The sequence below is a fragment of the Bufo gargarizans genome, chromosome 5, assembly GCF_014858855.1.
Source record: "Bufo gargarizans isolate SCDJY-AF-19 chromosome 5, ASM1485885v1, whole genome shotgun sequence".
Lineage (NCBI taxonomy): Eukaryota > Metazoa > Chordata > Amphibia > Anura > Bufonidae > Bufo > Bufo gargarizans.
The window spans coordinates 345,222,649-345,248,580 of NC_058084.1; the positions used below are offsets into that span (position 1 = coordinate 345,222,649).

At 43.6% G+C, this 25,932-nt stretch overlaps 1 protein-coding gene across 2 annotated transcripts in view; it reads right to left on the minus strand.

Annotated features, from left to right (window-relative positions):
• The window catches only part of CHN2 (chimerin 2), a 365,034-nt gene that overhangs the window by 175,225 nt on the left and 163,877 nt on the right, over nucleotides 1-25,932 (minus strand). For both annotated transcript variants that reach the window (XR_006389957.1, XM_044293227.1), the window contains exons 3-4: nucleotides 21,759-21,814; nucleotides 4,855-4,886 (exon numbers count right to left, since the gene is read on the minus strand). Coding sequence is in view for 1 of the 2 variants with exons in the window: in XM_044293227.1 (XP_044149162.1) it covers nucleotides 4,855-4,886; nucleotides 21,759-21,814 (88 nt within the window). In the remaining variant the exon portion in view is untranslated. The remainder of the gene's footprint in view (nucleotides 1-4,854; nucleotides 4,887-21,758; nucleotides 21,815-25,932) is intronic.

The following is a 25,932-nucleotide window of genomic DNA, read 5'->3' on the forward strand; positions in this document are numbered from 1 at the left end:
GAAGCACGGAACGGAACCCTACGGAAGCACTACGAGTGCTACACCTAACCAAAGCGATCTGTGCTAACAAGTCCTTACTAAAGAGCTATGAGAACAAGGCAAGGAGATATTTTCTGCACTTATGAAACACTTCTTTGCTGAATGAATACGAGTGAGATATTTCCATTCCAACTGCTTCCTGTTTTTTACCTTTGTGGAGGTAACACAATAAAGTAAGTTACATGCCAAGGCCCCACCTAAAATGAGCAGGCCATAGCTGGGTATGAACTGGGTTTGACAAATAAGCCCCTCAGGAATAAACAGTTCTCTTTTCAATGGACCATAAGCAGGGGATTTAAATGAGCTTTATTTTAGTCCATGTAGGAAGGAGAAACATAAAGGGGAAGTGGAATAAACGGAGTTGTTTATGTATACTTCACCATATCTTATGGTAGCAACCTTCTCTCTACTAAGAACTGGATCTCCTGTTTGTGACTACCAGAATGACCCTCACTTTGCTAGACTTTTTTCTGCATGCAGTTTTGGAAGCCAAAACCAGGAGGAGAGGTTGTATCTGTCCTTTACACTTTCTCTCCTTTTATGATCCACTCTTGATTTTGGCTTCCAAAACCACAAGTGGCCATATAGGGGAACATTTATCAACTCCAGTATGCTAGAAAACTGCCAAGAAAAAGTAGTAAAGTTTGAAAAAAGCCATGTTTGCACAAAATTTTGCGACTTTTTAGGCGTTTAGAAGCTCATTCATCCACTTTGCAAAATGTGGAGTGGGGGAGTGTGTGGATGGGTTCAGTCTATATATCTATATTTGTAGATTGTAAGCTCTTGCAGGCAGGGTCATCTCCCCGTCTGTACTAGTCTGTCAATAGTTTCTTGTTTATTGTAATTTTATATTATGCATGTGTAACCCCCTCTTGATGTACAGCGCCATGGAATAAATGGTTAATTAATCGCTTTCAAATAAATAATAATTCTATCTATTTACCTTTTTTATATCTAGGTCCATGGATCTAATCTATTGTAAGGGATCGCTTTCTTACAGGGGGTCACAATCACAGATTTCTTCACGGACACCAGGATAAAAGTCCAAATGACGGTTTATTTTCACCAGCCCAAACATAAACAATACAAAATAAACACCTATCCGTCTAGGCACTTGCAAATGCAAACATCATATCCCTGACTCACCTAAAAAACACAACTTATGCCTCATGCACAAGACCGTATTTTGTTTCCGTGTCCGATCGTTTTTTTTTTTGCGGATAGGATGCGGACCCATTCATTTCAATGGGTCCGCAAAAAACGCGGACAGCACACCGTGTGCTGTCCGCATCAGTATGTCTGTTCTGTTGCTCCGCAAAAAAAATTGTGCATGTCCTATTTTTTTCTAGTTTGCGGACAAGGATAGGCATTATTACAATGGATCCGCAAAAAAAAACGGATGCCATACAGAAGGTCATCCGTTTTTTTTGCGGATCCGCAATTTGCGGACCGCAAAACACATACGGTCGTGTGCATGTAGCCTTAGGGTCAGGGTCTCAGGCTCCAAGCCCTTAGTCGGTCCGCTCATTAACCAACAGTCCACACCGGGAAAGGATCAGGCTTCACAGCTGAGACCACACACACAGAGCCTCAACAGGCCTCTGTTTCCGGATAACACACTCTCTTCCCCCAGACTGACACTCACCTGCGATCACCTCAGTCAGGAGGGAATACCCGTGCCGGAAGGGTATGGACTGACAGCTCCCACTACCAAACCTAACTGCCAATCCTAATAAAATCCGGCCCAAAAGAACATGTGTACCAAACTGTGTCAGCAAACTATACTTTGCTGAGACTACTGCAACGTCCCCGATTTCAGTCATCTCACCCAGCTGAGGTATCTGGGTGGGACATACACACCTTACAGCACTTTACACATCACCACACTATCTACCATCCAGATTATAAATGAAGTAAGATTGGTTCGGGTCTCTTTCCTAAATTATAATGCCTTGTAGCAATGTCACATGAAAATATTGAATATGTACAGTATGTAGTGCAGGAAGTCTACTGTGTTATGTGCCACTTGTGCAGGGGGTGGGAGACTAGGGGCCCATGTAGCTCAGGGGCACCCCAGGGGATTCACCTGTTCCCCTGTGGGCCAGTCCGAGCCTGTCCACAATGTGGAACGCTTTATAGGTAGCAGTTGATTCAACCTTAAAGGGGTATTCTGGTCTCACGATATTGATGACCTATACTCAGGACAGAACATCAACATCAGACTGCGGAGGTCCGACGTGAGCGCTGTGTCATGATTACCCGCATGTCGCGTCTACATTGTAGCGGTGGTGCAGAGTAAGTACAGCTTTTCTCCAGTATTGCCTACTAGGCTTCCACAGAATCCGGTCAGGATTCATCAAAACACAGCAGCAGCAAGATCTGTCACATGTGCAGATTCCACACCACGAATACACTGCAATTTACAGTACAATACATGTGGATGGCGCTGTAAAAACCCCATTAACACGAATAAAAGAAATAAAGTAGCATCCTGCAGATTTTCACTTGCACAGTATGCTTTTTGTATGGCATTGTCATGGATTTTTACTGCAGATTTCATCCTTAATAATGTATAGGGTGAAAGCTGCAGCAAATCTGCAACAAATGAAGATTTACAGATTTTAATGCAGTTTTATTGCAGATTTGCAGAGGAATTGTGGCACCTCTTCCTCTCCAACTAAGAATTCACGCCTGCACTGTTACATACTTGCCCCACACCTGCGCACTGCTGTGGCCATTATGGGCAGAGGAACAGGTAGTTGGACTGCGCATGCGCCGGCGGCATAGGCGCGAGATCTGGGAGGAAGAGGAGGAGGTAATGATAGGAAACGAGGGTGGGTCAGAGGAGTGAAAGAGGGATGGTTTTCTTGGCACATCACCAAGGGGCCTGGGCACTTGCTGCAATAACACAACCCCCTGGGCACTTGCCGTACCTCATTAGCATACGTTTTAAAAGTCAGAACAAATAAAGGGACAGAACAAATAAAGGTACCATTGTAATGAGGGCACAGGAGTCTATAACCTGATCTGAGCGGTCTAAAAGCTTCAGATTAGGTGACAGACTCGCTTTAAAGTAGCGATGGAAACTGATTTCAACCTGCTCAGAGATGCTTGGCAAACAGTCAGCCCACATCCAAAGATACAGCAAGCTGAGGTTCCATCTGGGTTTCCAGCACGAATCAGATGCAAGTGACGGAAAGTCCTGATGGAGCCCTAGACACTGAATGTTAATGTGAACTGGACACAAGCAAAAAACAGAGCAAGTCTGACCTTCCCCAACATCAAGCTTCCGTAACAAAGACATGAGAGTAGGGCTTCCAGGATTGGAAAGACTGTTACAGGACAAAGCAAGAAAAGAGTGATATCCACTATCATCATCATCAATAACAGACTGCGGGCAACATGATTTCAACTATCAAAAGCTTCATAAATTGTCATAAGAATCTTTTTAGACTTGTTTTACGCTTGCAGCAGGAGTTCCAGCAGAGAACAGCCTGCGGGAGCTCTATGGATGCCCGATGTTACGGGAATGCCCACAGACCCCACTGACTATAATGGGATTCAGTCGGGATTCGGACAAATGCCGCTGCATCCTGAACGGACAGATGGTCATTGAAAATGAATGCTCATGTGCACAGGGTTCGGTCTGGATGCTATCTGTTGTAAAAATGGACCACATCTGGGCAGAAACTAAGGGCCCATGCACTTTACACATGGACCACAAATTGACCACATCTGGGTAGAAACCAAGGGCCCATGCACTTTACACATGGACCACAAATTGACCACATCTGGGTAGAAACTAAGGGCCCATGCACTTTACACATCTGAATGTACAGAGACTGCACATGGAGAGCTATAGGTGCTCTATGTGCTATAGCATGTTGCTCCGCAAGGGCTTGTCAGAGTTCATTTTAACCCCTTTTCAGTTGTTTTTTTCATTTAGTTTTTTTTCTCCCCGCCTTCCTTTTTATTTTTTGGTTCACATAGCCGTATGAGGGCTTGTTTTCTGTGTGAAAAGTTGTACTTTCTAATGGCACCATTTAATATTGCATAAAATGTAGTGGGAAGCTAGAATTTTTTTTCCAATGGGAAAAACGCGTTACTGGCACTTTTATGGGTTTCATTTTTACGGTGTTGCCCATGCTGTAAAACTGACCTATTACAATCATTCTCCTTGTCAATATAATTATGGTGATACCATATTTATATAGTTCTTTTTGTGTTTTAATATTTACAAAAATAACTGAAAAAAAATATTTTTTCTTTGCATCGCCATATTCAGATTTTTATACTAATGTCTATGGAGCTGTGTAAGGGTTCATTTTAACACTTTTTATAAACATTTTATGAAATTTTGATGAGAAGTGAAGAGATGAAAAACCATCAAATTGCCTACTCTGATTATTATTTTATTTTTGTTACTGTGTTCACTGTACAGGATGCATATATTTATATTTTAATGGTATGGGCGTTTTGGGACGTGGCACAAACCCATTATCTTTATTTTGTTATTGTTTATTTTTATTTTTAATATAGGGAAAGGGTGGTGACTTGAATTTTTATATTTCTTTAAAACATTTTTTTTTTTTCACTTTCTTTTTACACTTTTTTAAAGTCCCCCAAGGGAACTTGAACATGAGATTGTCAGATCACTTATGCCATAAACTGAAACTTTGTCTTCTTATATATTTTTTTTAAATACCTCAAACAACCCCTTCTAACTGAAAAACCATGATATTTTATAAATTGCAAGAAAAATTTACAGGAAGTCTGCTATGAGTGTAAAAAAAAGTGTACTGGTGGCATACGTACTCCCTTCCATAGTGCTTTGGTCTGTTATCCACCTGTCCGGAGAAAAAAAAAAACATACAAATTAATATTTTTCCCACTGTCTCATTGTTTATTGATTTATGTATACTGCTCCCCTAACTAATGAGCTGCACAATATTTTGGCGCTATATACATAAAATTTATAATCACTATTACTATCAATACTATAGGTTATTGAAAAATCAAGGAAAAAAATGCTACTATATCTACTATGGAAATTACACACAATGTGACTACAAAGAATGATAGGATTCAAATTTTTGTCCAGCGAAAAACATTTTTCTGAGACATTCAGAACCTGCCAACTGACACTGAACTGCATTTTTCTGGTTACTGTACAAAGAACACATGTATAACAATGGATCAGCAAATAACACGTACAGCAGAGTCTACAACCTCTAACGTGAGCAGAGAGTATCATGACAAAGTCAGCATTAGGTAGGACAAAAGACAAAATAAATATCAGACAAGAGGGTAAAGAGAGAAGAAAGGTATTCAATATACTGTATGTAATCATATGATAATTTCACAGTTGGTGGGTGATCCAATATGTGTGCCGTAGGGTTCAAGTGGAATCAACATTATGCATTTTATTAGCATACCACTTTTAAATTTACTTTTGGGCGGTCGTCCCAAAAAGGTTTTTGCTGTATGAGATTTATTATCCAATGGTCAAAAAGACCAATAATACCTGTTTTAGGTCAAATTTTAAAATATAACTTTTATTATTATTTATTAGAATAATTTTCCCCACATATAATACAATACAAAACAAAACAAGAAACAACTCTATTGAGAGTATTTTAAAATATATATGTAAGGGATAGTATCCTTGGGGTGTTTGTGGTATTATATCAATACCTATTTCCGGATAATTATCCTTCCAGGAATGATAGTTATGTCAAGTAGGTGCACCTCAAAGGTTATCTTCACCCTTGATGGTGCCCTGGTGTTATATGCCACCAGGTTGCTCTATCATTCAGCGATGTAAGCGGTCTGCTGTTAGTAACATTCAGTATTTATTAAAGCCATGTGTCTGCTTGTTTCAGCTTGGTATCTATTTTCAAAGCGACTCGCTACATCTACACCCTCATGGTCATAATCCAGAGCGTACTGCGTCTGCAGCCCGCAGTGCTGTGAATATACTTCCCTAACATATGTTTAAAAGTTATTACGACGAAGCTCCCCCGACATGTTTCACCGCTCGCGCGGCTTCTTCAGGGGGATGGAGCTACATGCAACACGAGTGCTTGTGATGCATAATGTTTTATAGTCCCAAGGCGGGTCATCATGAAGGAGAGCCAATCACAGCCTTCCTGCTCGTGTTGTAGGCGTCTACGGGGGCCAATCAAATTGCCGTCAATTACTTATGACGTCATCCACTAGAGGTCAGGAGGTACGGGTTCATGCGCCTACGTCAATACCCTCTTCCTACTGCGCATGCAGTAGGAAGAGGGTATTAACTATATTAGATATATATATTAGATATTCAAAGGAGGAGGAAGAAGAGATGTATTAACTATATTCCCAGTTTCCTCTCTTTCTTTCTTTTTTTCTCTTTTTTTCTTCTTTTCTCTCTTTCTTCTTTTTTCTCCTTTTTTCTCTCCTTTTCTCTTTCTCTTTTCCCTCCCCCCCTTTATATCTGTTATGAATTACAGCTCGGAAGATAGTATTACTATATTCAAGTGGATATAGTAAGTTCCGAATGCCCATTGTTCCCACATGGTCCTAATAAGTTCCGAGTGGATATCTCTCCTCTCTATGTGTTGATAAGTGCACTCTGATGCAAATCAATGAAGATCCAATGTATACATTTTTCTGAACAGACCTGGCCGTCTAAGTGCGGGAGCATGCGCAGTAGGAAGAGGGTATTGACGTAGGCGCATGAACCCGTACCTCCTGACCTCTAGTGGATGACGTCATAAGTAATTGACGGCAATTTGATTGGCCCCCGTAGACGCCTACAACACGAGCAGGAAGGCTGTGATTGGCTCTCCTTCATGATGACCCGCCTTGGGACTATAAAACATTATGCATCACAAGCGCTCGTGTTGCATGTAGCTCCATCCCCCTGAAGAAGCCGCGCGAGCGGTGAAACATGTCGGGGGAGCTTCGTCGTAATAACTTTTAAACATATGTTAGGGAAGTATATTCACAGCACTGCGGGCTGCAGACGCAGTACGCTCTGGATTATGACCATGAGGGTGTAGATGTAGCGAGTCGCTTTGAAAATAGATACCAAGCTGAAACAAGCAGACACATGGCTTTAATAAATACTGAATGTTACTAACAGCAGACCGCTTACATCGCTGAATGATAGAGCAACCTGGTGGCATATAACACCAGGGCACCATCAAGGGTGAAGATAACCTTTGAGGTGCACCTACTTGACATAACTATCATTCCTGGAAGGATAATTATCCGGAAATAGGTATTGATATAATACCACAAACACCCCAAGGATACTATCCCTTACATATATATTTTAAAATACTCTCAATAGAGTTGTTTCTTGTTTTGTTTTGTATTGTATTATATGTGGGGAAAATTATTCTAATAAATAATAATAAAAGTTATATTTTAAAATTTGACCTAAAACAGGTATTATTGGTCTTTTTGACCATTGGATAATAAATATTGATTTCCTGGGTCCAGTGGATCTTCTGTAAATAATATGCTGTATGAGATGCATCATCAGTATGTCCAGAAATCAACCTTTAAAGGGGTATTTCAGTTGTTTGAAGTTATCCCCTATCCACAGAATAGGGGATAACTATTAGATCGATAGGGGTTCTACTGCTGGGACCCCCACCGATCACGAGAACTGGAACCCCATACCCCCTTCAGCCACCCTAAAATGACCAGAGCGGCTGGTCCCACATGGGCATGGCCGCATCTATTCATTTCTGTGAGAGTTCGAGAGATAGGAAGGGGTTGCAGAGGGTACAGGGTCCCCATTCTCATGATCGGTGGGGGTCCCTGCAGTAGGACCCCCATCGATCTAATAGTTATCCACTATCCTATAGATAGGGGATAACTTCAAATAACTGGACTATCCCTTTTAAGGTGTTCAAACTACTGCACAGTTAAATAGTTGGTAAGGTTGGAAAAAGACAATGGTCCATCAAGTACAACTCCTAATCCTACCATGGTAATCCAGAAGAAGACAAAAAAAAACATATGAAATGGATTGCCCACAGTAGTATAGAAAAATGTCTTCCTGACTACAAGTAATCATAACCAGCAGCAATGTAGGCATAGGAATAGGTTAAACTTGCAGTTCTGTACAAGCCTACCCTTTTCATTGAAGTAATCTGACAGAATATTTCTGAAATTGCCATTTTGCAGATGACCTTTATGATGAAACGTGCTAAAAGCCTTCTATTACATAGGCATCATGTCTAAAGCAGAAAATCATCTGTTTGTCACCTTCCTGCAATAATACCAGTAATCTACACTTCACACCGAAAAAACATATTCCCCTCACATCCTCTGATCACTTTACCATCGCTTTTCCTTCTAGACAGAACTAATAAATCTTCATGATCCTCCAAATTTCCTTGATAACACATTCTTTACTGAGACACGAGCATCCTAGACCTTTCAATGCTTTTTTCTGTAAGTAAATGAATGCAACACAAACTATGTGGACTTTTTATCCTAATATTTTAGGGAAAAAAACTGTTCATGTGTAGAATGAAACTGAAGGTATAGTAAGGACCCATGTATCTCTGTGGACCAATTTGAGGAATCTGAACATTTCAAAAGAAAGTAGCATCTCATATGAGTAGGGTGTTTTGAGGTAATAGAAGGAGTTCAGCGCTTTGCAAAATTGCTGGGAGCACTCTTTCTCCTTGGGGAGAGGTATAGAGCTGATGTAGAGGTCTTATAACCCAGACAATGCGCCCTACCTCTCTTCCAAGAGAAAGAATGCTGTCTCTGTGTGGGCGCCTAGTGGAGGTAGTAGGTTACTCTCAAAGGTAAAACCTGTAGAAGCATCTCCAAAATACAAGAGTGAATCTGGATCGCTACATCCTCATACTATGCTTTGATCTAATAACTGCTTCTCAGCATAATTAACATCGCTTCTCAGTGCAATTAATGGTATACCGCCCTCTATGTTGCATGCTATACATGAGGCATTAGTATTCATTTCAATCAAAAAGCATAGGCCCACTCACCACGACAAGGTTGCCTCCTCAAGAAGAAGCATTATAGACGCCTGTACAGGACATTTTATGCTCTAAATAAAGTCTTAGGCGTTTTAATACTGCTTGTGCCTGAAATATTCAATAACACAGCTCCGTACAAGTCTTTTTGACAGAACGCTCTACCTCAGATGTGAACAAGCTCTTAAAGGGGTTATCCAACCCCTATAATGATCCACCCAATGCCCAGGCCCCTCGTATGGATTATACTTACCTGATCCCTGGCACCTGCATCGCTCCGGATCCCTGCGCGGCCGCCGCTGCATCTCCCCGTCGCATGGATCAAAATATCCGGCAACGGGGGGAGCAGCCAAAAGTAGGCCATGACGGGAACGAGCCTCCCTAGTGTCACCTGCCATGCTATGGAGGCTCGTCCCTGTTGTGGCCTGCTAGTGACTGCTCCCACCTCGTCGCCGAATGTTTTCATCTGAGCGATGGGGAGATGCAGTGGCGGCCGTGCAGGGATTCGGAGCGAAAGGGGGCCCAGGCATATGGGGGGGTCATTATAGAGGTTGGATAACCTCCTTTAACAATATGTAAGCCTATATATGTAGTATTTATTTGAATTACTGCAAGTTTCGTACATCTCCTTAGCTAAAAATACTCCTCAAAAATGGTAAGAGGCGCATGTTTACGCCTTCATAAAAATTGATTAGTTAGTCAATGTCTAACCCTTTAAGAGGACTTGCAACATCACTGAGGATATTAGCCATACCAAGGGCTTTCTGCAACAGGTTTCAGGATTTTTGTCCCTCGTCAGTACTAAGCAGGATGATTAGGTGGCTAGGTTAGAGGTGTTTGATGTAGTGCTTAGTGGGTACTGTTCCTCCCTGTAGAGAGCACTGACTACTGAGAGAACTGAATCAAAGCTTGTAAGAGGCAGCTGCCATACACAACGCCTCAGACTGATGCTATAAAAGGATCCAGCAACTAGAAAGCTATATGTATATATAAATGTATATTTCTATATACTGTCCACCAAAATACAGACAGGGTATAATGACACCATGTGGACCCTAATCAAAAAGGTTCTGATCTTTCTTCTTCTTTTCTAGCTAAATATGATCCTGCTCTGCACTGATGAGGGGCAAGAACACTGTGTTGAGTTATTTGAATACCTTTTTTCTATGGAGCTTGAAAAATAAGTCTTCATGAATTGCTGTATCTCTTCAGTCAAAAACAGGACTTCATGCCGATACAGTAACTCCTAGGCTGTCCCTGCAAGCAGTTCACGAAAGGGATCTGCATGCAGATCACCACTACTTACCGGGCAGCGCCTGGGCAGACTATTTAAAATGGCGCAGTAATTAGTGGTGATCCATAAACTAATCCTGTTGCCGGACTGCATTGCATATGGGTGGCCTTACCTAAACTGATAAAGTGTAACAGAGCAAGGCTAAACAAGGCCCCCACAGTGTTAAAGGCATTGTCCAGGTTCAGAGTCGAACCCAGACATATCCCCTTTATATTCTCCCACTCAGCCCCTCTGACATGAGCATTGGAGCATTTCATGCTCTGATGCTCTCCCTTGCCCTGCGTGATTCAAGTGCTTTTTCTGGAGATCCAGCGACGTACCGGCCTCTCCATGGTTAAGCTAGGCAGAGGCTTCCGCCTAGCAGTGAGCCAAGTGACGTCACTGTCACTAATGGGTGGATTTTAGTGCTGCCCTAGCCTGTAAAACGGCTTGGGCAGCGCTAAATCCCTCCCATCAGTGCTGGTGCCATCACTAAATCTCAGAACAAACGGAGCAATTAATGTGGAGATCCTCGGAGCCATGTGAGGTACAGGGCTGGTTCTAGCTTTGTTAGAAAGAGATTGTCACGTACTATATGATGTCTGATTTACATTTTTTACATCAATCATGACATAACCCCTTTAATGTGTTAACCTTTCCTTTCAGCTCTGCTACATCTGTATGGGAAAAATACTTTCATAGAGAAAAAGCCATTACAAAAACGCAACACACAATGCATGCTTTTTTTTTTAAGAAAAGGCAAATAGATGTCTATAGGACAAAAACACCAATAAGGAAAAAGACAGCCATGGCATAAAAAAATGCCACTGACCCAACAACACAACTCTGGGGTAAAAAAAACATTCTACAAAAAACACTTGTGTATGCTGCATATGTGTGACTGGTTGGTGGTGGTGACTAGAGTCGGACCTTCGCCAATTTGCTACTGATGACCCTATCCAGAAGATAGGTCATCAATATCTAAAAGTTGGACAACCCTTTTAATTTCTTATGTTAGAGGTCACTTTTAGCTATTTTGCCAACGTGCTATATTACAGTTTGCCTGAAAACTTGCAGATTATTCTAACGTATGATCTACTTTCTCCTTACACTTAATTCTGGTATGTAAATTCCTAGGCAAATCTAAAATGTACATTTCTAAACATATATTTCCTCTGTCCTCGGGAGATATGGCACTGCGCAGGAATTTCCATAAACATGACCCCCTCCGTGAACTGTACAATGTGAGTACACAACATAATGGTATATGTGCTCACAAGTTAATGTGTGGGACACTGGGTGAATCCAGCTATACTGGCACTTTAAAATGTAGAAGACGACTTTGTTTCAGTCACTTCTAGATCTCGACAACCTTAAAGCACTATCTGCTAAATGAAAAGTTGTCTGAATTTCTGAGGCTTTGATGTGCAATCCTCAGGATACTTTATAATTATGAAATGCAAATCCAGCTCCTTAGGATATAAAACAGGAACTCATCAAAGTGCTGCAGAGAGGTCGGCAGCTGTTTCTAACTGGATTTCAAAGTCTTGGAGAAAGTGATTGATTCATTAACCCAAGGAATTACACAGCAGCTGGATCTGTGACTAGGCGAGAGCCTACAGAGTTTCAGCCAGCTTCCATATGCTTCTAGAGGAGAGAGCTTATTTGCATTGCCTACTCTGCGCTCAGAAATAAACAGGAAAGAATATAATTGACTTTTAAATACCCATGACTGTAGGCAGCAATGTTGGCATTGCAATTTATCAGTATCCCTTTATTTGTCCACTTCAACACTAACACCCAGCTTTCTCCATTTAAAGGGAATTATTTAAAATGGCCTTAAACGTGAGTAAGACTGGTTGCCTCCACTTTTAGAGTTGTCTCACTACAGACTACACTCTGGCACTTGCAAATAATACATATTGGTGAGTTATCCTGTCAGGCTGCTCAGCCATGATGGCATATCACAGCCAGGATCACATCATTACCATCTATAGCAGAGCAGTGTGTAGTTGAAGCTCTACCCTCCACACCCTTCTATGCAACTCTGCAAGAGGAGGCAATCAGTCCTGCTCACATTCTAGGACAAGTTGCTGGTGGCCATTTTGAATTATTCCTGCAGAACCCCTTTAAGGCTGGGGCTACAAGTTGACATGTGTCGCGAGATAGCAAGTCTCAGAAAAGTCAAGTGACAAAAAAAACCTTTGAGTGACGTGTCATGCAAATGCCACCGCCTAGCAGTGTACTAAAGTAAACTGTCACAGTGCGGTTCACTGTGACAGTTGTGACCGTGTAGGCTGGCTGCATGCCCTCTCGCATACTGGCTGCAGGTTGACTTCTGTGTATGCTGGTTGCTTGGGACTGCGTGCTGGCTGGCAATGGTGTGTGTGAACTGTGGCCTGTGTTTGTGGCTTCCGTGTCTGCATCTCATTTGTGGCTATCACTGGTGCCGTACAGGTTGGCTGCATGCATTTTGAGTACTGACTGTGGGCTTTCCCATTCATGCTGGTTCTGCGATGCGTGCTGGCTGCAGCCTTAAGTGTGAATAGGGTATGTGTAAGTAAGCATACTGTCACGTGTCGGGGGCCCAGGGCAGACCTCAGGGACGTCTTGCAAACAGGACACAGGCAAGATTCAGACCAGGGACCAACAGAGTACTTAATTACCCAGTGTAATAAATGAACATGACAGTAACATATGCAGTTTAGGCAATAGTGGTACAACTACCACAGAACCAAGTGCACCAGCAGACCAGAGGCAAATCCCAGAAGGCTAAGAGCCAGTGAGCCCTGTTATTCAGAGAGCCCCTGGAGGTGGGGATGAACTGGGCTGAGGGCTCACTGGTCGCACCTCTAGGCAAGGTCCCGATACACTTGGCCACTACCTGCAGAGAATCCACGCTGGTGCAAGCACCAGCAGAACAGACAATGGAACTGGAACCCAATCAAACACAGGACATGGATAAGACAACAAGACAAACAGGAACCAGCACAGAAGCAGATGCCTAGACACCAAGAGGAAGGAAGCATGACAGGTCTCAGGCAGAGCTGCACACAGACTAGAGATCCTCCCTCCGGAGAACCCAGGGGCCCTCTCACAAAGGCAGGACAAACACAGGAACAGAAGCAGTAGGCACTGCCAAGCTTGACATAGGACAGGATCAGAAGCAGTTTAGCACTTCCAGGCTATCAAACGCAGTTTGGGGCTACACCCAGTAAGGCAAAGAACAGATTGACCCCTTGGGTGAGCAGCAAGGTACAACACCCAGCAAGGCCCAAGACAGACTGACCTCCTGGGTGAGCAGCCAGTACGTGAGAGGGCATGCAGTCAGCCTACACGGCCACAACTGTCACAGTGAACCGCACCGTGACATAAACAAACAAGCCCTTGCCCTGCGCGATCCAGGGCACTGTAAGGGAGAGCATTGGAGCATGAAATGCTCCGATGCGCATATCACAGGGGCCGGAGGGGTAAAAAAGTGTGGGTATGTCCAGTTTCAACTCTGAACCCGGACAAACCCTTTAAGAGCTGTAATGTGGCTGTCAAAACACAGCCATGTCACAGAAAAGTCACAGGTAAGTCGCAGATGACTTATATTATAGTCTAGGAGAGCAGTGTCACGTGGACTTGCAACCTGCAACCAAAAATCGAATCACATCGATCAAGAAATAATTCATGCAATCTTCCTGATCATGAGCCTCTCTTCCACTATAGACAGCTTGTCACCTGCAGCTTCCCTCTTTCCCACAGTAGTCACAGCACAGCCTTCCTTCAGCTAGATAATCAGAGTTGTGTCCACCATCTCTGTACAGCAGTGCTTTCCCGTCACTTACAGTGGTCACACAGTGTTTTCCCGAGGATCTAAACCTTATTTTCTCTTTCTAGTGGTCACAGCAGTGTATACCACAGTAGTCACAGGCTTACCAGTAGTCACAGGTTGAGGCAAGTTTTACAATAGCTTTTTAAGATCCGGCAGGTTGTTCTGGTTTTCGTCCATCTAATTCTCAGCATGTTTGCCGGGTTGCGGCCGGATCTCCGCCGATCCATATTATAGTGAATGGGAGCAGCGGGTGTCAGGTAGCAGCCTGCCAGAGATGTCTCATGCTAGGGTAAAACTAGCCTAACAGCTGCTTATTCCCACACCCTGTCACGAGTAGGAGGTCCCAGGAAAGACCTCCGCGTCGTCAAGCAATAAACAAACGGAACTTAGGTACAGACACACAAGAGTTTATTGCACAAACAGAATCCAAGGAGGGAAACACAGGGAAATAGAGAGCTCTATGTACCATCCGCACAGTGGGAGGAAAACCCCCACTGCGCCACTGTCTAGTAATACTCCAGAGGGGCGTGACTAAGCAACTCCTGGTATTCACTAGGGCCCCAGATGGTAGGGTTAGGCTTTGCCGCAGGGAGTTGCCAGGGTCCACTCTGGAGCGTGAACTAGACAGTGACAACAGGAGCAAAACGGACAACAGGTACCAGAAGGTACAGACGGTACATAGGCAAACATAACAAACAGGCAAATACAAGCAGGCAACTAAAAACACAAGCAGAAGTTCACGCAAGGGAACAGGAGTGGCAATGAGCAGAGAAGGACTAGCTCCACCAGTGGTATACTGCGTGGCCTTGCCCATAGCACTCTGCAGCAAGGCGCGCTGCAGCAAGGGCTTGCTGAACAGAGACATGAATACACACAAGGTAACTAAAACATAACTGGCAGAACAGTTAACAGAAACACAGGAAAGAGGACGGGAATGAACAAGTAGGAAACCCACAGAGCACAGACAGACACGGATCCCATGGGTCAGCAGCATGGGAGAGTGAGTACAAACAAGGAGCAGGACAAGACAACACATACCAGGAGAGCTGACACAGAACTGAGGAAACCTCAGCCTTAGGCCTCCTGCACACGACCGTTGTGTGCACCCGTGGCCAGTGGTGTATCTTGGTTTTGTGCTGCCCTAGGCGAGACTAAACTCGGGCACCCCCCTAATATAAATTTGACCCACCCCTTCCTTGTTAAAAAACAATGTGCAGCTAGAGTTAGTACAGTATTAATCCCTCCCTAATTCTTCCCCCTCTAACCACCCAACGGGTCCCAACCCCCTTACCCCATAAAACAACAAAGTAATAGATTTTTTGTGAATTACTGTAATTTAAGTACTTTTTTGAAGACAGCAGGCTCAGAGATCAGTGCATTGGTGGCCGGGCCTGGCCTCAGTGTTCACGGTGACCGTGTGCAGGATCCGCTCTGCACTTGGAGGAGATAAGGCTCACCTTAGCGTTGCCGGCCCGTGACTCCACCTCCGTGTGACGTCACAACGGCAATGTGAGAACGCAAAAGGCAGGGGAGGTCGGGAGAAAGTCAGGAGGGGGAGGAAGTAAGTTTTTCAACTCCTTTACTATGTGGCGCCGGCGATGCAGCTTGCATAATGAAGGATCGGACAAGGGGCAAAAAATATATTTAGCATATTGTGTAACTATCGCTAAGCAAACAAGGCATTTTGCCACCCCCTTTTCAAGTGCCGCCCTAGGCAAATGCCTTGTTTGCCTTGTGATAGATACACCCCTGCCCGTGGCCATTGTCCCGTTTAACGTGTTTTTCTGCGGTCCCATTGACTTTCAATGGGTCCGTGGAAAAATCAGAAAATGCACCGTTTGGCAGCCGCATCCGGGATCCGTGTTTCCTGGCCGTGAAAAAAATATGACCTGTCCTATTTTTTTCACGGCCAACGGTTCACGGACCCATTCAAGTCAATGGGTCCGTGAAAGAACACGGATGCACACAAGATTGGCATCCGCGTCCGTGATCCGTGGCCGTAGGTTACTTTCATACAGACGGATCCGAAGATCCGTCTGCATAAAAGCTTTTTCAGAGCTGAGTTTTCATTTCGTGAAAACTCAGATCCGACAGTATATTTGTCACGACCATGTTTATGGCCGTGACTCCTTGGGAGCCGCATACAGTTGCCCGCGGTTTGGTTTGTGGTGTCAACCGCAGATGGGGGCACTTTGCTGTCTGCCTCATGTGCGGTTGCCGCGGACAACAGGTATGTGTGCGGTTGCCTTGGAGTTGTGTGCGTGTATGTATGCACTCTGAATGTTTGGTGTGCACTCTGACATTTTCCCTTCACTGTAGCTGCCCGTGGCAAAGTTTGGTTTTATGTACATGTGGTGGCAGTGTCTCGGCCTTTTGGCCAGCTCCCAGGACACGTTTGCCACACATGTCGTTGTCATCGGTAACAGCTGCAGTGAGTATTGATGTGTATTTCCCTTTATGTGGTCTCACTACACGCCCTGGTGTTTGAAGGGTTAATTCCCTTCTGTGTGTGTGAACACTGGGTGTGTCTGTGTGGGTGTGACTACTTGGGCCTATAAAGCCTCTGTGTTATCTCCAGTCTGAGGGGTACTTCAGCCATGACTAGCTGGAGTAGCCTCCTGTGTTATTTCACCTGCCAGTGGGGGCCACCCTTGTGGTCATAAGTTTAAGTTTGTGTGATGTTCACTTTATGTTTTCCTTTATTATTCTGTGCAGCTATGGATCTGGGTTCCTGTGTGTGGATGTGTGTGTGCTGAGTTCTATTTGTATTGTTGTGGACTTCAGCTTGCCTGCACACGGATCCAGTCAGCAAGGCTGTGGCAGGTGGCTGGAACTAGTGCAGCACCTGCCATATCCATAGGCCTGTATTTGTTCCCCATTCCTTGCAGCTTGGCCAGTGAGACTCCTGTTCCTCTGCATCCAGAAGGAACAGGTCGTCTTACCCTCACTCCTAGTTCAGGGACCGGTAGGAGGGTGAGTAGGGATCTGAGGTTCCTGAGCATGGGCCCTCCTACCTTCAAGGTCGACCCATGCAGCTGGGAGTTAGGGACGGATTAGGGATGAGTTAGGAGGTGACCTGCTCCCTAATTCCTTCGTCCTGGCCGAGCAGCCGTTAACATCTTCTGACATCGCACGGCTGAGGGTTTTCCCCATCCTCAGCCATGACAATATTCTAACACAAAGGCGTTTCCATGGTGATGGGGTCGCTTCTAGTTAGAATATACTACGAACTGTGTACATGACTGCCCCCTGCTGCCTGGCAGCACCCGATCTCTTACAGGGGGCTGTGATCCGCACAATTAACCCCTCAGGTGCCGCACCTGAAGGGGTCAATTGTGCGTATCATAGCCCCCTGTAAGAGATCAGGGGCTGCCAGGCAGCAGGGGGCAGACCCCCCTCCCTCCCCAGTTTTAATTTCATTGGTGGCTAGTGCGGCCCCCCCCGGCCCCCCTTCCCTCTATTGTATTAATATCATTGGTGGCCAGTGCGGCCCCCCTCCCTCCCTCTATTGTACGATCATTGGTGGCCAGTGAGCGGCTCCCCCTCCCTCCCTCTATTGTATTAATATCATTGGTGGCACAGTGTGCGGCCCCCCCCGGCCCCCCTCCCTCCCTCTCTATTGTATTAATATCATTGGTGGCCAGTGTGCGGCCTCCCCTCTCTCCCCCCCCCCTCCCCCGATCATTGGTGGCAGTGGAGAGTTCCGATCGGAGTCCCAGTTTAATCGCTGGGGCTCCGATCGGTAACCATGGCAACCAGGACGCTACTGCAGTCCTGGTTGCCATGGTTACTTAGCAATATTAGAAGCATCATACTTACCTGCTGCGCTGTCTGTGACCGGCCGGGAGCTCCTCCTACTGGTAAGTGACAGATCATTAAGCAATGCGCCGAACAGACCTGTCACTTACCAGTAGGAGGAGCTCCCGGCCGGTCACAGACAGCACAGCAGGTAAGTATGATGCTTCTAATATTGCTAAGTAACCATGACAACCAGGACTGCAGTAGCATCCTGGTTGCCATAGTTACCGATCGGAGCCCCAGCGATTAAACTGGGACTCCGATCGGAACTCTCCACTGCCACCAATGATCGGGGGGGCGGGGGGGGGGAGGGGGAGGCCGCACACTGGCCACCAATGATATTAATACAATAAAGGGAGGGGGGGGCCGCACACTGTGCCACCAATGATATTAATACAATAGAGGGAGGGGGGGCCGCACACTGTGCCACCAATGATATTAATACAATAGAGGGAGGGGGGGCCGCACACTGTGCCACCAATGATATTCAAACTGGGGAGGGCGGCACCTGAGGGGTTAATTGTGCGGATCACAGCCCTCTGTAACCCTAAATTCACACCTGAGCGTTTTACAGCGCGTTCCTACGCGCTGTAAAACGCACAACAAGGAGAAACCAATGCTTCCCTATGGGAATGGTTCTCACCTGGGCGTTTTACAGCGCGTACGATCGCGCTGTAAAACGCCTGACGCTCCAAAAAGTTCTTGAGCTTCTTTGGGGCGTTTTGTCGCGCGTTCCCGTACATAGACTTTCGGGAACGCGCGACAATGTGTGTTCGCCTGTCTCTGTATGCGCGATTGTAAATGCCGGTACAATCGCGCATACAGAGCGCTCCTTTCAGAACGCTCAGGTGTGAACCCAGGGTAAGAGATCGGGTGCTGCTAGGCAGCAGGGGGCAGTCATGTACACAGTTCGTAGGAAATTCTAACTTGAAGCGTCCCCATCACCATGGGAACGCCTCTGTGTTAGAATATACTGTCGGATATGAGTTTTCACGATCTAACTCAAATCCGATGGTATATTCTAACATAGAGGCGTTCCCATGGTGATGGGGACGCTTCAAGTTAAAATATACCATCGGATTGGAGAAAACTCCGATCCTATGGTATATTAACTCCTGACTTTACATTGAAAGTCAATGGGGGACGGATCCTTTTGCAATTGCACCATATTGTGTCAACGTCAAACGGATCCGTCCACATTGACTAGCATTGTAAGTCAGGACGGATCCGTTTGGCTCCGCACGGCCAGGCGGACACCAAAACTACTTTTTTTTCATGTCCGTGTCTCCTCTAAAAATCAAGGAAGACCCACGGACGAAAAAACAGTCACGGATCACGGACCAACGGAACCCCTTTTTGCGGACCGTGAAAAAATACAGTCATGTGCATGAGGCCTTACAGGTCCTTCTCAAAAAATTTGCATATTGTGATAAAGTTCATTATTTTCTGTAATGTACTGATAAACATTAGACTTTTATATATTTTAGATTCATTATACACCAACTGAAGTAGTTCAAGCCTTTTATTGTTTTAATATTGATGATTTTGGCATACAGCTCATGAAAACCCCAAATTCCTATCTCAAAAAATTAGCATATCATGAAAAGGTTCTCTAAACGAGCTATTAACCTAATCATCTGAATCAACTAATTAACTCTAAACACCTGCAAAAGATTCCTGAGGCTTTTAAAAACTCCCAGCCTGGTTCATTACTCAAAACCGCAATCATGGGTAAGACTGCCGACCTGACTGCTGTCCAGAAGGCCATCATTGACACCCTCAAGCAAGAGGGTAAGACACAGAAAGAAATTTCTGAACGAATAGGCTGTTCCCAGAGTGCTGTATCAAGGCACCTCAGTGGGAAGTCTGTGGGAAGGAAAACGTGTGGCAGAAAACGCTGCACAACGAGAAGAGGTGACCAGACCCTGAGGAAGATTGTGGAGAAGGACCGATTCCAGACCTTGGGGAACCTGCGGAAGCAGTGGACTGAGTCTGGAGTAGAAACATCCAGAGCCACCGTGTACAGGCGTGTGCAGGAAATGGGCTACAGGTGCCGCATTCCCCAGGTCAAGCCACTTTTGAACCAGAAACAGCGGCAGAAGCGCCTGACCTTGGCTACAGAGAAGCAGCACTGGACTGTTGCATGTCATTCGGAGATCAAGGTGCCATAATCTGGAGGAAGACTGGGGAAATGCCAAAATGCCTGAAGTCCAGTGTCAAGTACCCACAGTCAGTGATGGTCTGGGGTGCCATGTCAGCTGCTGGTGTTGGTCCACTGTGTTTTATCAAGGGCAGGGTCAATGCAGCTGGCTATCAGGAGATTTTGGAGCACTTCATGCTTCCATCTGCTGAAAAGCTTTATGGAGATGAAGATTTCATTTTTCAGCATGACCTGGCACCTGCTCACAGTGCCAAAACCACTGGTAAATGGTTTACTGACCATGGTATTACTGTTCTCAATTGGCCTGCCAACTCTCCTGACTTGAACCCCATAGAGAATCTGTGGGATATTGGGAAGAGAAAGTTGAGAGACGCAAGACCCAACACTCTGGATGAGCTTAAGGCCGCTATCGAAGCATCCTGGGCCTCCATAACACCTCAGCAGTGCCACAGGCTGATTGCCTCCATGCCACGCCGCATTGAAGCAGTGATTTCTGCAAAAGGATTCCCGACCAAGTATTGAGTGCATAACTGAACATAATTATTTGAAGGTTGACTTTTTTTGTATTAAAAACACTTTTCTTTTATTGGTCAGATGAAATATGCTAATTTTCTGAGATAGGAAATTTGGGTTTTCATGAGCTGTATGCCAAAATCATCAATATTAAAACAATAAAAGGCTTGAACTACTTCAGTTGGTGTATAATGAATCTAAAATATATGAAAGTCTAATGTTTATCAGTACATTACAGAAAATAATGAACTTTATCACAATATGCTAATTTTTTTAGAAGGACCTGTATATACAGGTTCCATGGGTGCAGCAGAGAGGCAACACCCATGGAGCAGACAGAGGATTAACTCCTAATAGGCACACAGGGGAGTTAACCCATAAAGAACCACAAACACACAGGAACAGAGCTGCAGCGAGAGCATAGACAGAAGGTCACAGCCAGAGGTAACGACTGTGACACACCCCCTTCCCAAATAGTCAAGGCAGAGCCATCTACCAGTAGTCACAGTAGTGTCTCCCGCTAAGCTAGTGTCCCTGCATTTTAGCCCTTGTGTACCAGCTGTGGATTTGATTTCTTGGCAATCTGAATTGTGATCAGTGCTTCAAGATGGAAACTGAATGGCACTTATCCAAATAACTCTTTGCCCGTAGCATTTTACATTGATACAATTTAGGCTACATGCACACAAACGTTGTTTGTTTCCATGTCCGTTCAGGTTTTTTTTGCGGATAGGATGTGGACCCATTCATTTCAATGGGTCCGCAAAAAACTAGGACAGCACACCGTGTGCTGTCCGCATCAGTATGTCCGTTCCGTTGCCCTACAAAAAAAATAGTGCATGTCCTATAGGATAGACATTATTACAATGGATCCGCAAAAAAAAAAAAGATGCCATATGGAACGTCATCCGTTTTTTTGTGGATACGCAATTTGCGGACCGCAAAACACATAAGGCCGTGTGCATGTAGCCTTACAAACGGCAATGTCATTCAACATTAGCACTGAATTTAGTGCAAATCACACCCATTATTTTCCACTAGTATTTGTATGTTTCCTTCCTTCTTCCCTCCCTTCCTGCCATCCTTCCTTCCTCTTTTTCTTTCTTTTATATCCTCTCTTAAAAGTTTATAGTAAAATTGAAGACCACTTACTTGGCGTGGCGATACGATTCTTCTGGGCCTTGGAGCTTCTTGTTGCAGCTGATATACTGCAGATAATTCACAACAGAAAAAGTAATACAGTGTTTATTAATCACTATACCATTCCATAGAGTACTTAGTTTTTTTTCAGTTTTTAGTCTAGCTCTTTTTTTTGCTTTTTTGCAGTGAAACATGGATACAAGATGAGATACAATTGGGCATGGAGGTTCTATATCAGGGATGTCAAACTCGTGGCCCTCCAGCTGTTGCAAAACTACAACTCCCATCATGCCTGGGCATACCACAGCTATCAGGGAATGATGGGAGTTGTAGTTTTGCAACATCTGGAGGGCCATGAGTTTGACATCCATGTTCTATATGATATATTGTGGCACATTTGCCTACAGATGTTGCAGTGGGGCCTGTAGATCCTGCACACTCCTAGGTTGCCTAAGTTGGTATTCCAGCTGGTCCTATGAAAGCTGGATCGGCAATAAATCTGTCCTTTTTGTCTGGATCGTTGACTGCTAGACATGCCTCTACAACACACACTTGAAGACATTTTGCCCACTTGACAGTCTTTCAGAGGGGGGAATCACTGGACTGAGAAAAGCAACGTTTCATTATCAAAGTATCGTTTCACCCATCGTTTATTGTCAATGAGTATATATCGCTCCAAACATGATGAGAACGTAGCCTAATTCTAATTAAAACGATTAGACCCCATACGTAGAAGTGCTAAGACATCACTGAGTTTTCAGAAAATGTTTAAAATGTCATAGAGACATTATGCTGGCCATTCATATGAGACAATGGTTGGCGATGTTGCGGCCGATCACTCAAGTGTGGTGTCTTTTGTACAAATGATCCCACCAGGAATATGTCAGATTAAACTGGTTGACCAGGGAGTTAAGGTCCTATTACACCTGAAGATAATTGTTCAGATTATCACTAACAAGCATTCTATGAGCACTCCTTAGCGATGATCTGGCAGTGCAATACTGCTGCCGATTACCCAATGAACACTCATTCATTGGGTAATCTGACTCTTTTAGCAAGTTTAAAAATCCTCGTTTGTCGGCAGCAGATGGCGCTGTGTAATCACGATCTGCTACCGGCAAACAATGATTCAGTACGGGGACGATCTATGGCATTAGTGACCGCTCCTCCCCATACTGAGGAGGAGATCACGTGGATTTCACTTTTTGCTATACATTGGGTGAAATACAGGTGCATCTCAAAAAAATTTGAATATCAGCGAAAAATGCAATTTCAGTAAGTCGATTCAAAAAGTAAAACTCATATAATATATAAATTCATTACACATAGAGTGATCTATTTCAAGCGTTTACTTCTTTAACCCCTTAAGGACTCGGCCCTATTTCACCTTACAGACTTTTTGCAAATCTGACCAGTGTCACTTTAAGTGCTGATAACTTTAAAACGCTTTGACTTATCCAGGCCAATCTGAGATTGTTTTTTCGTCACATATTGTACTTCATGACACTGGTAAAATGAAGTAAAAAAAAAATTTTTTATAAAAAATACCAAATTTACCAAAATTTTTTTAAAAAAATTGCTAATTTCCAAGTTTCAATTTCTCTACTTCTATAATACATAGTAATACCTCCAAAAATTGTTATTACTTTACATTCCCCATATGTCTACTTCATGTTTGGATCATTTTGGGAATGATATTTTCTTTTTTGGGGATGATACAAGGCTTAGAAGTTTAGAAGCAAATCTTGAAATTTTTCAGAAATTTTCAAAAACCCAATTTTTAGGGACCAGTTCAGGTCTGAAGTCACTTTGCGAGGCTTACATAATAGAAACCACCCAAAAATGACCCCATTCTATAAACTACCCCCTCAAGGTATTCAAAACTGATTTTACAAACGTCGTTAACCCAAGAATTAATGGAAAATAGAGATACAATTTCAAAATTTCACTTTTTTGGGCAGATTTTCCAATTTAATATTTTTTTTCCAGTTACAAAGCAAAGGTTAACAGCCAAACCAAACTCAATATTTATGGCCATGATTCTGTAGTTTACAGAAACACCCCATATGTGGTCGTAAAGTACTGTACGGGCACACGACAGGGTGCAGAAGGAAAGGAATGCCATACGGTTTTTGGAAGGCAGATTTTGCTGGACAGTTTTTTTTTAAACCATGTCCCATTTGAAGCCCCCCTGATGCAACCCTAGAGTAGAAACTCCACAGAAGTGACCTCATCTAAGAAACTACACCCCTCAAGGTATTCAAAACCGATTTTACAAACGTTGTTAACCCTTTAGGTGTTCCACAAGAGTTATTGGCAAATGGAGATGAAATTTCTGAATTTAAATTTTTGGGCAAATTTTCACTTTTAATCCATTTTTCCCAGTAACAAAGCAAGGGTTAACAGCCAAACAAAACTCAATATTTATGGCCCTAATTCTGTAGTTTACAGAAACACCCCATATGTGGTCTTAAACTGCTGTACCGGCACACGGCACAGCGCAGAAGGAAAGAAATGCCATACGGTTTTTGGAAGGCAGATTTTGCTGGACTGGTTTTTTGACACCATGTCCCATTTGAAGCCCCCCTGATGCAACCCTAGAGTAGAAACTCCATAAAAGTGACCCCATCAAAGAAACTACACCCCTCAAGGTGTTCAAAACAGATTTTACAAATGTTGTTAACCCTTTAGGTGTTCCACAAGAGTTATTGGCAAATGGAGATGAAATTTCAGAATTTAAATTTTTGGGGCAAATTTTCCATTGTAATCCATTTTTGCCAGTAACAAAGCAAGGGTTAACAGCCAAACAAAACTCAATATTTATGGCCCTGATTCTGTAGTTTACAGAAACACCCCATATGTGGTCGTAAACAGCTGTACCGGCACACGGCAGGGTGCAGAAGTAAAGGAATGCCATACGGTTTTTGGAAGGCAGATTTTGCTAGACAGTTTTTTTTTTTTACACCATGTCTCATTTGAAGCCCCCCTGATGCACCCCTAGAGTAGAAACTCCAAAAAAGTGGCCCCATTTTAGAAACTACGGGATAGTTGGTACTAGTTTAGGGTACATATGATTTTTGGTTGCTCTATATTACACGTTTTGTGAGGCAAGATAACAAGAAATAGCTGTTTTGGCACCGTTTTTATTTTTTACAACATTGATCTGACAGGTTAGATCATGTGATATTTTTATCGACCAGGTTGTCACGGATGCGGCAATACTAATATGTATACTTTTCTTTATTTATGTAAGTTTTAAACAATGATTACTTTTTTGAAGCAAAGAAAATCATGTTTTAGTGTTTCCATAGTCTAAGAGCCATAATTCTTTCAGTTTTTGGGCGATTACCTTGGGTAGGGTATGATTTTTGTGGGATGAGATGACGGTTTTATTGCCACTATTTTGGGGTGCGTGTGACTTTTTGATCGCTTGCTATTACACTTTTTGTGATGTAAGGTGACAAAAAATTATTTATTTAGCACATTTTTATTTTTATTTTTTTTATGGTGTTCATCTGAGGGGTTAGGTCATGTGATATTTTTATAGAGCCGGTCGATATAGATGCGGCGATACCTAATATGTATACTTTTTATTTATTTATGTAAGTTTTACACAATGATTTCATTTTTGAAGCAAAAAAAATCATGTTTTAGTGTTTTCATAGTCTGAGAGCCATAAATTTTTCAGTTTTTGGGCGATTACCTTGGGTAGGCTATGATTTTTGCGGGAGGAGGTGATGGTTAGATTGGTACTGTTTTGGTGAGCAAACGCCTTTTTGATCACTTGCTGTTGTACTTTTTTTGATGTAAGGTGACAAAAAAATTCTTTATTTGTTATTTTTTACGGTGTTCATCTGAGGGGTAGGTCATGTGATATGTTTATAGAGCCGGTCGATACGGACGCGGCGATACCTAATATGTATACTTTTTTCCCCCCTATTTTTTACCAATTTTTTTTTTTACTTTATTTGGGGAAAATTACGTTTTTGTTTATTTTTACTTGAAACTTTGAATTTTTGGGGGGAAAACTTTATTTTTTTAACTTTTTTTTTCACTTTATTTCTTGTCCCACTTTGGGACTCGAACTTTTGGGGGTCTAATCCTTTACAATGCATTCCAATAATTCAGTATTTCTGTGTATCTCACAGGATCGTCACCAGAAGGCAGCACGATGCCTTCCTTAGAC